The sequence below is a fragment of the Polypterus senegalus genome, chromosome 1, assembly GCF_016835505.1.
Source record: "Polypterus senegalus isolate Bchr_013 chromosome 1, ASM1683550v1, whole genome shotgun sequence".
Classification (NCBI taxonomy): domain Eukaryota; kingdom Metazoa; phylum Chordata; class Cladistia; order Polypteriformes; family Polypteridae; genus Polypterus; species Polypterus senegalus.
This window is the reverse complement of record NC_053154.1, coordinates 191,260,717-191,276,157: the sequence shown is the minus strand read 5'-3', so window position 1 is coordinate 191,276,157 and position 15,441 is coordinate 191,260,717. Positions and strand designations below refer to the sequence as shown.

At 36.9% G+C, this 15,441-nt stretch overlaps 1 protein-coding gene across 1 annotated transcript in view; it reads right to left on the bottom strand.

Moving 5' to 3' along the window:
- Nucleotides 1–10,946, bottom strand: part of LOC120518806 (5-hydroxytryptamine receptor 3A-like) — a 53,142-nt gene extending 42,196 nt beyond the window's left edge. Inside the window, exons 1-2 of the mRNA XM_039741788.1 lie at nt 10,865–10,946; nt 5,835–5,944 (exon numbers count right to left, since the gene is read on the bottom strand). Coding sequence (XP_039597722.1) covers nt 5,835–5,944; nt 10,865–10,942 — 188 coding nt within the window. The 5' untranslated portion in view covers nt 10,943–10,946. The remainder of the gene's footprint in view (nt 1–5,834; nt 5,945–10,864) is intronic.
- Nucleotides 10,947–15,441: the final 4,495 nt, after the last annotated feature.

The window sequence follows — 15,441 nt, the reverse complement described above, 5'->3', positions numbered from 1 at the left end:
GGTATGGGATTTGAAACAGCAGTGTTAATGTTTGTGATGCGCCATCTGTTGGAATGAAAGAAACACAGCAACCAGATGGACTCACAGGTACACAAACACTTATCCTTTTATTAAGGTGGATTTGGTGGGTTGGTTGAAGAACAATCTGTGATAACAGAGCAAATCAAGAAGAGGCATATGCTGTTTCATGGCAATAGATTTTTCAGGTTCCCCTGTTTCTTATGTTTGAAGATAAAGCAGACCATTTATCTTGACTATTACTTGTGATAGTGTTTTTGACTTGAAAGAGAACAGAACGAAAGTGTTCAAAAATCTATAAAAATTGTAGTCTTCTTATAAAAGGTATACTGTAATGACATAATGTACAGAAACAGACATAAGAAAGCCGAGTACTGTATTTGTGTGAATCCCAGATTACAATCATATGTCTTCTGTGTTGGATGGATGGAAAAAGAAATCATTGTTTCTCTTTTGTAAGGCTTGGATGCTTTAACACTTGGCTGGAAGTGTGGTGTCATGGTTAGTACTACTTGTCCTGAACTCATTTTTCACCTCAGTCGCTATCTGATATTTTCAACACTTTAGGCTGAATAGTGGCTCTGCTTTCTCCAGTTGTGATTGTCTGTGTGTTTGAGTGTATGTGTGTGCCTTTTGATGGATTGCTGTTGCCTACAGGGCTTGTTTTTCATTTGTACAATAATCTGCTTGGATAGGCTTTACAACCCTTTCTATAGAAAATGAATGAGTAAGTCAGATGATGATTGTAAAAAATAAAACTACACAATAGGTCCCTAGCAATTACAATGACAAGAACAATAATAAAACCAGTGATGTTAATAACTGTTTAGGTCCAATCATTGTTCATGTGGAGTTTGTATGTTCTCCCTGTTTGCATGTGTTTTTTCTACACACATCCTAAAGATGTCTGTGGTACAGTGACTGGCATCTAGAAATCAGCCCAGTGTGAGTGTGTCTATGCCCTGTGTTGGACTGGTGTCCTGTCCAGGTCTCACTACTGCTTTGTGCTCACTCATTCATTCATCCATTTTCCAACTGTGTTAGCAGCATGGCCCCCACATTCTAACGTGGGCCCCTAGGCCAGGATCTCTGGCGGGCCCTTCACCTAGGGTTAAAGAAAACGTGATACCTAATAGGATTTAAAATAAAATAAGCAAGGTTAATGATGCAAAAACATAAGAAGTATTATGCACATTTATTGAATATATTTATAAAGTAAATATCCTAATGAAAAACTTACAATAGTATCAAAAATGATTGCAAAATCTGTTTTCTAGCTTTCTTTGACGCAAAATTTTCAATGACCTCATTAAAATCAACATGTTTAGCTAAATCATTTTCGATACAGAAAATTGCTAGATGATTAAGTCGTTTTTGACTAGTTGTACTTCTTTGCCATGTTTTTAATGAATTTGCCAATCTTTCTGCTGAAGAAACAGTAACTGGGGACTGTACAAAACAATCTAATAGCGAGACAGATATTTGCAAATATACCTTGAAGTTTTTTGTCGTAATTGCATTCAAAATTCTAATTGGGCTTTTTTCAACACCAAAAACTGTCTTGTACAGTGATCCCTCGCTATATCGCAGTTCGACTTTCGCGGCTTCACTCCATCGCGGATTTTAAATGTAAGCATATCTAAATATATATCCTGGATTTTTCGCTGGTTCGCGGATTTCTGCGGACAATGGGTCTTTTAATTTATGGTACATGCTTCCTCAGTTTGTTTGCCCAGTTGATTTCATACAAGGGACGCTATTGGCGGATGGCTTAGAAACTACCCAATCAGAGCATGTATTACGTATTAACTAAAACTCCTCAACGATATACGATATGCTTGATTGTTTGCTTTTCTCTGTCTCTCTCACTCTCTCTGACATTCTCTGCACCTGATGGAGGGGGTGTGAGCAGAGAGGCGGTTTGCACAGAGGCTGTTTGCCTAGAGGATATGGACGCTCCTCTAAAAAATGCCGCTTTATTGCGGTGTGCATAAGTGCATACTTAAAAGCCCAAAAGCACGTATTGATTTTTTGATTGTTTGATTTTCTCTCGCTCTCTGACATTCTCTGCTCCTGACACGAATTCTTTGAAGAGGAAGATATATTTGCATTCTTTTAAACGTGAGAAAGAACTGTCATATCTGTCTTGTCATGAAGCACAGTTTAAACTTTTGACTAAAGGGTGTTATTTCATGTCTAGAGGGCTCTAATAATGTTAAAAAATGTATTTAGAATGTCGTAAACAGGTTTTCAATGCTCTAACTGCGAAAATATTACATTTATAAATAAAGAATCCTACTTCTTGGAAATTAATTTATCTGTCTGGAGCGGATCAACCGCTATAAACAAGGATTTACTGTATAACTTTGCCGAGAATATTTATAAACAGTGTGGGAGAGTTTCTAAGGGCTTAAAATATATAAAAATAACCATACAAACATATGGTTTCTACTTCGCCGATTTTCATCTATTGCGGGGGGTTTTGGAACGCAACCCCTGCGATCGAGGAGGGATTACTGTAAATACTTTTGAAGTGAAAGATTTCATCCAGTAAGTCATCTGACAGATCTTCTGCATATGCATGTAAAAGTTTTGCAGCTCTTGCGGTGAGTTGAGCATTGTCCAAGTTCTGAAAATTCAAAATGGGTAAGAATAATTTGCATATGGCATCTGATGCTTCAAATCTTGTCTTTAAATCACTGATGATAAAATCCAATACTGGGAAAACTACCGCAATTTTGAAATCATACTCTGGTTCTGTAGAAGGTTTTCGGTTATTTGGAAATTGAGTTTGCACTGCTACTACCTCAGCAACTGTTTTCGCCTCCTGAATAATACTTTCCCACAAGTTTTTCATGTACTCTGGCATTTTTGATATACTGTACTTTTCTAATGTAGGGTTTCCTATAGGAAATTTTCGGACTAAAATAATGGCAGTTGTCGCAGGCCTCAATTTTCTTGCAAAATGCCGGAAATTACATCTTTTTGAAAATGACAGCAATTTTGAAAAAAATAAAAAATTTAACTTTAACTCTTTGTATCTGCAGAAATAAGTGACGTAAATGTTTAATTTTTTTGTGTAGTATTTCTTATTTAATTGTGTTTAAACCTATGTATAATTTGTTTATTGTTTATAATATTTATAAATAAAGAATATATAAAATTATATGACACCAAATCAGCAATTAATTTAAAAATTTTCGACTAGTGGAGAGGTCTACGTTTTATTTGGATTCATAAAATGTCAAAGCGAGAAAGTTGTAGAAAAATGTATGTAGAAATTTTTTTATCTGAAACTTTTTTTGATATTGTTTTTAGTTTTCAAAATATTTTATGCTGAAGTCGACACTCAACGCTGTAAGATCAATTCTTGCGTTCTGTTCATACGTTTTGTTTGTGCATAATATCTACTCATCCCTCACCGGGCCCCTGTGATCCCAGGCCCCCTGGCTAGAGCCCTGTCAGCCCCCCCTTGTGGGGGCCATGGTTAGCAGTGAGGCTGATATGTTCCTTGCCCCAGCCACACTTGCCAACTGATATTGTGGGATCCCAAGGCATTTCAAGGCCATCTAGGAGATATATTCCTCCTAGCAAGCCCTGTGACTCCACCAGGGTCTTGTCCCAGCTTATCATGCCCATAAAACTTCCACAAGCAGGCATCTTTGTCAGATTCCTGAACTACCTCATTTGGTTCCAATCAATGGGAAGGTCAGCGGTTCAACTCTTAGCTTCTCTTGGATATCTGTCCTTCTCACCATGTCTCTAAGGGAGAGCTTAGCCACCCTATGGAGAATATTAATTTTATCTGCTTGTAGTCATGATCTCATGATGCTAGGTGGCAGTAAGGACATAGATCATCTGATAAAGCGAGAGCTTTGCCTTCTGGCTCAGCTATTTCTTCACAACTGTGGATTAGTATAACAACCATATAACAGTCTCCCTATCCATCTCTCAGTCTGACCATCCCTTTTCCCCTCACTTGTGAACAAGGCCGAGATGTAGTTAAACTCCACTCCTTTAGGCACGGTGAGGACAGTCCATGTTTGTCACACTCGGTCACAAGCCGTCCCAATGAGTGCTGAAGTTCACAGCCATATGAAGCCAACAGAATCACATTGTCTGCAAAAAGCAGTGACGCGATTCTAAGGCCAACAAGCAGGCTGCCCTTCCCTATCCACCTGCACCTTGACATCCTGTCCATGAAAACCACAAACAGGATAGAAGACAACGCACAACCTAAGCACAGTCCCGTACCCACTGGAAATGGTGCTGATGTTTATCCAAGTATGCAGACACAGCTTTCAATGCGATTATACAATGACCGGATAGCCCTTATTAGGAGCCCAGGAATCGCATACCCTCCCAGCACAAGAGAATTCCTTAAGGAACTCGGTCATTTTTATTATAACTATAACTTTAAAATAGAGAGGTGTGCCCCAATGCATGGCGTCAATAAATAAGAGAGATAAAGTTAAGACATAGGAATGTGGTAGATATATATGGTTTGCAAATATCTCTTTATGTTTACGTATAAAATGTTAACAGTTGTCTTATTCTGTCACACGATTACTCTCAAACCACTGGGGCCAGCACCTTGAATCTTGGTCCTAACTGAAAGTTATGATGTGATACATGTAAGCAAAAAATGTGGCTAGTAGTAAACTCTGCAAAGTTTTTGGTACGCGTGTCTTTCCTATGGCAAACTGCACAGGGAAATTGATTGAGAATGTGACATGGCAGCAAGAGAAAGAAGAGCAGCGGCATTTTCTGAGCATGAAGCCACTTATGTAAGAGGAAGAAGAAGAATGACAGCTCCAGCATGTGCTAAGCGTTAAGCACATGTGGCACAGAAAACTCCAACTGCTCATGAACTACTGAGGCTGCGGCCTTGACCTTGGGAGTAATGGAGGTCCATGTGTTTCCTTTAGAAATTAATCTTTAATCAATAAATCCTTGTGTCTCAGTAGTATGAATCAATCCTTTGATTTATTAACCCATCTCTTACATTTAATAATAATGACAAAACATTATTACTAGAAACAAACAAACATCAGAGGCTACAATTATGGATATCCTTGCACTTTATTTTCCTCATCATAATATCATGCCTGTTAGAGATTCAAAATCTCCAAGTGCAATCTGCCTGTTTTCAAAAACAACACCCACTATTAACAGGTAAACACTTTCCATAGCCAGAAAAGTCATTCATTTAGCTTACCTAACTAAGCATATTACTTTCATACTCCATGAGGAGAAGTACACTCTTAAAAGTAGTGATTCTTTATCTGCGCTTTATGGTTCTTTATTGGGTTGTATGGTTTCTCGTAAATTCATTGCTTGACAATGCACCATTTCATTCTAGGAGGGGTTCTTCACGTATGAAGTTAGTTGTTTGTGCTTTTAAAAATGTTGTAGTACGTAGAAAAAAGAAAACAAAACTGAAATTATTAACATGTGGTAAGGTTACATTTCAGGACATTATCAGAATAAGAAAATTTAGCCCGTGCCATTGCTACCGGTACATATGCAGCAACAGTCCATTAAATATCATAGGCCATTGGTATTTCACAAATCTTTTGCCATCTATTCATGGTTATTTACTGTATGGAGCCTGTTCTTTCTGGAACCTTCATGTGGATGGGTCTTTTGGGGACCAAAATTGTTTCCCCTATGACATCACTGTGAAGAGCCCCTCTAGCATCTTTATTTTTAAGAGTGCAGAGAACGCATAATTGTAAGTCTGCATCCTTAGAAGTGAATGGATTCAAGGTACAGCCATGAAAAAACATTTCCAAATAAAACAAGAGTGCACTTACAATTCCCAAATGTAAAAATCCGGAATCCAGATGAAGTCAAGAGGCACAATTAGGTGATCGATACCGTCAAACTCTTCTGGTTTCCACACCAAGTAGTCATTAAACCACAGCTGTAGATGCAGAATGAAAAAAAAAAAAATAAATAATTAATTTCTCTAAATTCTTCTGCTTGGCCTAATAGCATCCTGGAGATATGGCTCTCAGAAAAAATATAAATAAATTAAAATCAGACAGTGTTTGAAGGTTTAGAATGGTTGAATTCTTTTTACTATTTATGGATGTACTTGACAGGTCATTAACTTAATTTCTATTTGTATTTAACAAAGGCTCCCAAAATGTCAAGCAATAAACAATGTCAACGTATTATTATGGTTTTTTTTTTCTTAAGCACATCCATTCATTTTCATTTCAGTGTGCTTATGCATTGTTTTATAGACTGAACAGAAAGCAGAAAACAAAACTAAACAAAACATGAACATTCTCGAACAGGTCACGACTTTGATAGCTTAGCTGAGCGGTGGGCTCTTGGTGGGCCTGTCACAGTAGTATTACATAACCAACAACCAGGACTGACATGTTTGTCAGCATTAAATAGTCCATTAAAAACTCACACAACCAGCTTGAAAACTTGATCAATATTAATAGTCCTGTTTGACAGAAGGAAGTGGAAAGAAGGGGAGGTCCCCTCTGAACATTTCTCTTTAAAAATTGTTACGGTTATATAAATTTCTATCTAATTTACTTCAAAAGGGCTGGGGCTGTCTGTTAACATATGTACTGATTGCATCATTTCCTGAAATAAAACATTCTTTTACCGGCTAATTATTTTCCATACATCAAACGTCTACAAAAACCGGCCAAGTGGCCTTCAAAGCCTTGAAGTCCCTTCCAGCCTTGAGAAGCACATGCCAGGAAGGTCTCTCTCTGAGTCTGCTCTGTGTCACGCCTGGTACTGGAAAGCGGCCACACATGTAAACATACATATGTATGCTGCCAAATACCACACTTTTCTGATGGCAGTTTTACCCGTCACCTCAGTTGGCTTTGTTAATTAAACAGGTTCCTGTCTTTAGCACAGTATGTGGTCGCTCAACTTGTTGCCTTCCTTGCCTTAACTTTGTGTGGCTTCTAAAGTATTTGCACCTGCCAGCCCAGATTTTTGACAAAGTTTTTGCTGCACAACCTTGCAAACTTTTGCTACCTGCAGTTATGATCTCTTGCCTTGTTTTAGATTAAAAATTTTTCTTGTACTTTTTATGTGTTTCACACATCCAATTGCTTGTTGCACTTTTATATAATGACCATACCACATGGTCCACTGGTTTTTATTTAAGTAATATCAGTTGCTGCTTTGGTTTACCCACACTGCGTTATGCATCAGTGTTCATAGAAAAATGAAACAGATGAAAACATTTCCTCAAATGGGAAAATACCTGATGAAGGAAGAAGCTGTCAATATTTATCTTGCGTAGGATATTACTTGCCTCTTCTGGCAACAGATATCAAAAGCTCTAGCATGACAACAGAAATACATCCACCCATTCCTTATTAAACACATATTTTTCTGTTCAAAGGCATATGGAGTCTAAGAAATCAGCACAAGACTTGAAGCAGGAATGAACCCCGAAGAAGGCACCTGTGCTTTGCAAAAACTGCACTCATCAAAAATAAGAGCTTTAATATAAATTTTGTGAACATTCCAGCCCAGATCACAGACAGATGCTAAGGACATAAGTACCAAAGCAGTAAGTAGTGGTTGTAAAGTTTTATTTATTATGAATATGTTCTTCTTAAGTTTGCATATGCTGGATTTATGTCCAAGTGTCTGTTGATGGCGTTATCATTTGATAGCCAAGATTCAGCCAGCTCTCTGACAGTTTTAGTACTGGCTTTAAATTTTACTTTCATTATCTCTAACCTGCTCTACATGTGTATCGCACCAATGTTTTTGAATTCAATACGACGTTCTACTTTGTCCTCTACTCTTTGTTTTTTATTTACGGCCCCGGCCATGGTTAAATCTCTTGGCACAAAGTCTCGTCTCACAGGAATTGAAAGTATCTCTCTGAAAAAGTCACGTCTTGTCCCAGGCTAAAAAGTCTCATCTTGTTCCAGGTTTTTTTTAAAAATATACTGTATATGATCCATCCATCCATCCATTTTCCAACCCGCTAAATCCGAACACAGGGTAATGGGGGTCTGCTGGAGCCAATCCCAGCCAACACAGGGCACAAGGCAGGCACCAATCCCGGGCAGGGTGCCAACCCACCGCAGTACTGCATATAATGATTATAATATTTTATAATAATGAGAAAGCTTTATTAATTGTGTTTTCAATTACATATAATACATGTTATAAAATTCTAGCAAATTAAAAGCTTCAATTGAAAATCTAAGCAAAAGTATGTTCCAAGTTCAAATAATACTACAAGCTCTCATAGTTTACAAGCTTCTTTTTCTATGTTTATTCTAAATTATCTTAGAGAATACCACAGTGGACAAAGCTTTGAAGTGTCCAACAGAGAAATAAATATGTCATTAAATTAATAAAAGATTAGGTTGTTTATCTGAAATGTTCCATATCACTAGGTTTTGCTTGCATGGCATTTGAATGTCTTGTTTATTTTAATAACTACAGTATAACACATTCCATTTTAACTAACAGTTTCAGTTGTCTTTATTATTCTAACAATCTATTAAGCTATTTGAAATAAAAATCATTGTGTCTCTCGTCAACCTGACTGTATGACTTCAAAAAGAGTTCCAGATGAATACATTGATAACATGCTAGCACCAAAACAGAAGGTGCTTCAGCAGCACTGCCAGATGGGCCATTGTTCAACTTTCAACTCAATAGGTAGCAGACCTTACTCAAAATATGGAAACAGGTCATCTAACCAAATCTCAGTCAGTCACCCAAGAAATGGTTAACTGTAAACAACAGAATAGTTGTGCATTAACTGTATGAAAATTTCTTCAAGACTCTTCAAGCACTTATAACAGGAATATTAAAATTGAAAGTTAGACAGTGACATTATCAAGACCACCAAGCACATAAAAGATACATAATATACTCAAAGGTGCAATATGTGTTGATGAGTTGACAAGATTGTGTCAGTGATGTAATGTAAAAATCCAGGCATGCCCAATCAGTCGCATATAAAATTAGCTAATTATGATTGCTCTATGGTGGAGTCAGCAAGGATTTATGTCCATCACCTGTCTCTGATTAAGCAGGCGTGTGTGGCAGTAAAAACATAAACTAATTCATAAGGAGCAAATAAGGAATAAACATCTCAGTACTGAAAAATAGACAGCAAAAAATGAAAAAAAAATGATAAAAATACAAAAGGCATTATTGTGCTAAAGACACAAGTTAAAAAGTGCCACAAAAATGCTTGACAAGTTAGAGGGAAAAAAGAGAACCAGGCACAAAATATGCAGCTGAGTCATTTGTTTTTATAGTGACCCAAAAAAATCAGCAAAGGGCTTTAACTGACCCAGACAGATCCCAAATCAAACATCTTATGGTGAAGCCCATAAGACTTCTTTCATTTGAGCCTATGTAGTTATTATGACTAAATGAACTAGCTCCTAAAGAGCAGAAGATGGAGCCTTGAACTAGGCACAAAGAAATTGGCAAAACTTCTAAAAAGTATGTAATGTCAGGTAAGGTATAGGCAATGGAGAAAATAATAAGAACTGGTTCTAATTAAATCAGAACTGTGGATCCTATTTCATTTTATACGGAATTGGAACTAAAACAGTATAAATTTCATTTCAGACTAGTCTGCATTTTGTAAACAAAATAATCAGTTTGTAAAAGCAATAAAAAATTAGTTTCATTAAAAATGCCTGATCTTATTTTTAACAAAATAATCAATTTTTAAAAATGTCAACACTGTATAAGGATGACAATGAGTTTTGTATCAACTCTCTGTATTTCCTGAAGCAACATATTCGAATGATGCTGTTATCTAAGGAGACTTAAAACATTAGAGATGCAATGTGTACATTGCTGCTACTTAAGCTGCGTTGTAAGAAAGTGCAGAAGTGTTCACTTTGGGTGAAAAGTTGGGGTGAAAGTGACTGCCTTTTATTCGAACATTTTTTTCCAATAAGAGTCTCAGTTCAAATTTCAGTTCAGCTTTTTAGTTTTAGTTCAGTTAGTGCTTTGTTGCAAGAATGACACTTTGAGAGGAGTCATGGACATTTAAATGGCGCTTGCTACCTGCTTAGCTGCTGGATACTTTCTAAGGAGCCATGTCTTCTTAAAATCCCTTTGTTTTCTCTTTTTGATATTAAAGTGATATAAACAATAACTAAAGAACTGAGCCATCTGGGGACTCTTATCTGGTACAGAATGAAGACTGCATGAACCCACATAGGTTGTGTAATTCTTTGTATTGCTTATATCTACAGTAATTAGTTATTACACAAATTAAAATATTTTTTAAGCTAAAAGCTTAAACTCAGTGTCTCTAACTGATTTGATGACTAGCATAGCCGAGTTCTGATTGATCATTCCTTGCCTAACTGTGGATCCTTTAGGACACAAGGATGCTTTGTGTGTTCTTCTATTGGTGATAAACTGGGTTGAAGTCAAGGAATGACAATGAAAGATAGCCCCTCCACTTACTGAGCAGCCTACCATTAAAGGTCCCTAGGATTGAATATACAGGGTACATAAAGAGATGTGAGACAGATAAGAGGTTACAGACAACAGGTGTATAGCTGGTTTTGACTTTTCTTCCTATCTGCCATTAAGAGAAGAACCTAAAGGCTACATACCAGGAAAATGAATTGCTGGTAATCATCATAATACACACATCTTTGGGAAAAGCAAGTAAACATATAAAGAAGAAAATAAATATGAATTTTGCAGTCGTTTTAAACAGTTGAAATCTGACTGCTATTGAAGGGGGTCTTTGATGATCCCCAGCCTTCTGCCTAGTGGCACAAACAATGAATGAGAAACTCCATTGCAGAAAAGGTGGACAGAAAGATTTCAGAGTTGTGTGGGGGCTTACCTGTCTGGAGGAGAGGAAGCTAATGAGGATGTGTGCCTTCTCATGCTGTAAAAAAATAAATAAATAAAAAATAAGCATAGGACATGAGCAGTCACACAGTCTATTTAGTACATATGGGTATATGTTCAGAAAACATTGAGATAATTTATATAACAAGATGGACCGTTTCTGCTACTCTACTTAGACACCATAGACAGTTTGACATTCAATTTTCTAATGCACTATTTCTTACATTTATTTTGGAAAAAATGTGTTAGGCTGTGCCTACATGGTTAAAAGCTAAACTTACACATTTTACTGACTCCAGAAAACACTGAGAGGAATGTCTTGTGTTACTTATTTGCCTTTCAATCAATTTGAAATGTTCATATAGGTAGGACATTGTGTCAAATTCTGAAAACTTGTCTTCTTCTTCTTTTGGCTGCTCCCATTAGGTGTTGCCACAGTGGATCATCTTCTTTCATATCTTCCTGTCATCTGCATCTTGTTCTGTTACACCCATCACCTGCATGTCCTCTCTCACCACATCCATAAACCTTCTCTTAGGCATTCCTCTTTTCCTCTTGCTTGGCAGCTCTATCATTAACATCCTTCTCCCAATAATAAATTTGTGGAAAATTTGGTGCCATTAAGGTGCAACTTACAAGTCTAACAAAAGCGTGTGAAACCTGCAAAGTTTAATTTTAAAAAAGGGACAGCCATCTCACTTCAGTCTGACGACAGACATTTGTCAGAAATTAGTAACATTCTCAAATGTCCTATGGTACATTGCTCTAGAGAATGATGGTCCTAAAATCACATACTGTGTCTTCATATGCTGAATAACACCTACATGCAGTGGACCGTGCTTCACCACAAGAAAAACCCACTCTGAGACCCCTAACTCAGCCAGAAAGATGTGTATTGTGTGTTGCTTGAAACTGACCCCTCCTACAACATTTGGTTGGTGGTTCAAATCATAAACCTGCACCTTTTTCACATATTCAGAGAGAGCCAAACAGAACTCTGCTTCGAAGAAAGATAAAGGACTGGCAAGCTAAGACAGTTTGAAAGAACAAGTCTATAAATTTCTGGTGCCCTTTTCCATAATCTTAATCACAGACTTATTCCTTCTTATAATTTGATTTTATTATTCATAATGATACCCTTCCCTGTGACTGTGAAATGGATAAGCAGGTTAGAAAATTGACAGTGTTTCATTTAGTCCTTGGATACAATATGGATATGCAGTGTATAAAAGTAAAGAAACATGTCTTTCCATTGTGACAATTAGTGCATTATTACTTTCATTTTCCAGTTTGCACTTGGATTCGTTATTCAAACCAAATAATATATAAAACTGGATACCAATGTGCATAGTGGAAACTGTTATGATGTCTTATAAAACTCAAAGACATCTTTCTAAATGAACATACAATTAGGCCTGCACATCCAAAATGAACAAAATCCAATTAAATCCCAAAATGGGAGAGGGGAACTATAAAAACCAGGAATTAAAAACAAAAAAGAAATTCTTAATAATAGTAAAGTTTATTCAAGCAGTGTTCAAAAATATAAACAAGATATGGTGTTTCACTAAGTCATAGTAAAATGGCAAGGTGGAGTTTTTAAAAGAAGTACAACTCAGATTCGTGACAGTAGGTGTGTGTGTGAAGGGAAGATGTATGGCTCCCTTAAAGGGGGAATGGGCTAATTAATTATTCATGTGTGAGTGAGAGACTACCAGAAGCATCCCTCATTAGCAGCTCCACAGGTTAATCTACACTCAGGGTATAAAGGTCTGAAGCCAGGGAGAAGAAAAAGTTAGGAATGAAAGACAGAGATGAAAATGAGAGAACCAGCCAAAGTAAGTTAGTGAAGAATCCTAAGAGTGAGATAGTGGTGAGAATCTCCAGACAGATCATGCCTGGTAAAGAACAGAAGGGGCAGGGGAGATCACAGATTCTAGGGGTTGCTTTGTGGATACCAGGGGAAGTGGCAGCGAGAATAGCCTGGTATTAGTGACTCTTGGTGGGTTCTGATGGATATGGCCAAGAGGGAGACAAGGAGACCCTGTTTCATGGCATCTCATATCTCCTGAATGGACTTAGAGCGAGAGCAGGGGAGACAGAGGTTCACTGGAGTAAAGAACTGTGACATAGTTGATTCTGATTTTAACTCTAGGTTTATTTATTGATTTTTTCCTCACTGCACTGTTTTATAGATTGATTTATTGAATATTCTTTATTTAATGGAAAACTTTTATATAACTGCACAACAACATTGTTGATTTTTTGCTTTTAAATCGATATACTGTACACTTTTTGTGCTGTAGCACTAAAACTTGCCCTAGTCCATCTCAGTTCATGAACTACATGATGCTCCAAAAGCAGTTCGTGCCCACTGGCTACTGGCATGTGGCTTCAAAAAAAAGACAAAATATAAAAGGTTGCCTCGAAGAAACAACTCAAAAAGAACAAAATCCGATCCAAAACAAACCAGTAAGGAAACCCAGAAACAAGTGTGGAAGTCAGAATCAACAAGAGGAAGAAGAAGACTTACAATATCCGCAAAATTCAATCCAAAATTGAAGAGAGAAAGAAGTGAACAACACAGGCTTCATATGTGATATGATTTTGCTCCCTGATTTATGCATATGTTTGTATTTTTCTTTTTATGGTCATTTCTGGTATTTTTGAAGTATCATTTTAAATGTGCGTTTTACCATATTATTTATTTCTTGTTAATGTTGTTGTTATCATTATGTTTATGCCAGGATTCCTTCTCTTGATTTAATTTAAATTACATATTGTCTTTTTTATTAATGTTTTATTCATTTACCAACCATGCTACCTGTCAAAGACAGGTAATAGAATAAATTTTAAAAAAATTGACATCCCTTATCCTACATATATTTTTAAGTCCTTTCTGCTCTTGATTGGTGCTCCGTCTACTGAGTGTTTTTAGGCGCCTTGCTCTCCTACCTTCTGCTTTTATACTGTACTTCCCATCTTCGTAAGCGGCTCTCAGCAGGCCTCCTATGCCTTTACTCTTCTTCGTGTGTCTCACACTTCCTCTTTCGATCTTTTTAAGAAAGCCAAACTAAAATAGCCAAACTCACTACTCAGATTGCTCTGAAGGACCAGACACACTTTTATTTTTATTATTTGGTAGATCGTTTCTGTTCATATTGCATATTTAGTATTTGTCTAATTATGTATTCCCTATTCATTTTATTTATCCACTATTTAGTTTCTATGTAGGTAATCCTATGTTTCTTGTGTTTTGCCAGTGGACATCCCCAAGAGACGGGGCCATCATTACCTCACCACTAAAAAACCGCTCTCAGCCTATAGAGGCAGGCTGGGAAAGCGAAGCCCTGGTGGTTCACCAAGTGAAGTAGAGATTTGTTTTTTTGTATGTTGCACTTCTTTTGAGCTTCCTGGTTTTCTTAAAGGAATACTCCACCCAACAAATTATATTTTTTATATGTTACTTAAAAAAATTTCATGTAATGTCTTCATGCAGAATGTGGAAAAAGAATTTTGGCACATAACAGAAGTCAATGATGACCAATGTAGTACAATGGCAAATGAAAATGTCCATGGAAAATGGGAAAAAAAACCTTGCATAATCCACGTCTGTTATCCAGTTGCTTTTTCAAAATGTACAAAATGAATGTTTATTTGCTAAAATATTGTTAGTTACATCTGTGATTATCAGTACGCACATACATAGTAAATCTAAATACTTATGGGAAAGACTTTTTGAACTGAAGACAGGACTCTTGACCGATGAATGATGTGGAGGGGGTAATTCTTCAAGTCAAACCATCTCTACAAATGAGTTTTAGTTTTTCTGTTTGTGTGTGTTCATGGGTTTAAGTAGCACATCCAGGTTTTGGACTCGTTTTACTTTGCTACTTGTTGTGAGGGAGTCCCTGTTATGGAGTGGTGTCTTGTCCATAGATGGCTGTTGCCTTGTGTCTAGTCCTGCAGAAACATGCTGCAGATCCTTGCCACTGATAAAAATAGATTTAGTAGGTTTAGAAATTGGATAGTTGAGAATTTTGGTGCTGTGCTTAAAAAAAATACAAAAAAAAAAAACAGGGTATTGTGACAGAAGTATTAATCATATGCCACACCCAAAGGTTGCAGTGGAATAGTAAGTTTAGCACTTGTCCTTCTGGTTCAAGTCTGCTTCAGCATTATATATACTGTATATGAGATGGCAAGCTATGTGATTAGCTTGTAGTATCAAAGTGCTGACTTTTTGATAAAAAAATGCTGAGAGATTGACCAGCCAATAGAGTACACCCAATCGTGACAACAGAAAGACACTTTGCATCACATTCGCCCACTGCTGCCACTAAATAAATTCATATTACTGATTCTGCTGGACAGCAGTAGTATTTATAAAAGAGTGAAAACAGGAGAATGGCAGTGGTTTGATAACAGGCAAAGGATAATACCTTAATAAACAAGCCCAGGACAAGAAACCAAAACTGTAATTCAAGAAAAGTAGTCAAAACCAAAAATGTTATCAGAAGACGAATGAGAATGCTGAGTTTGTTCTATCTTCAAACATGGACAACCAAT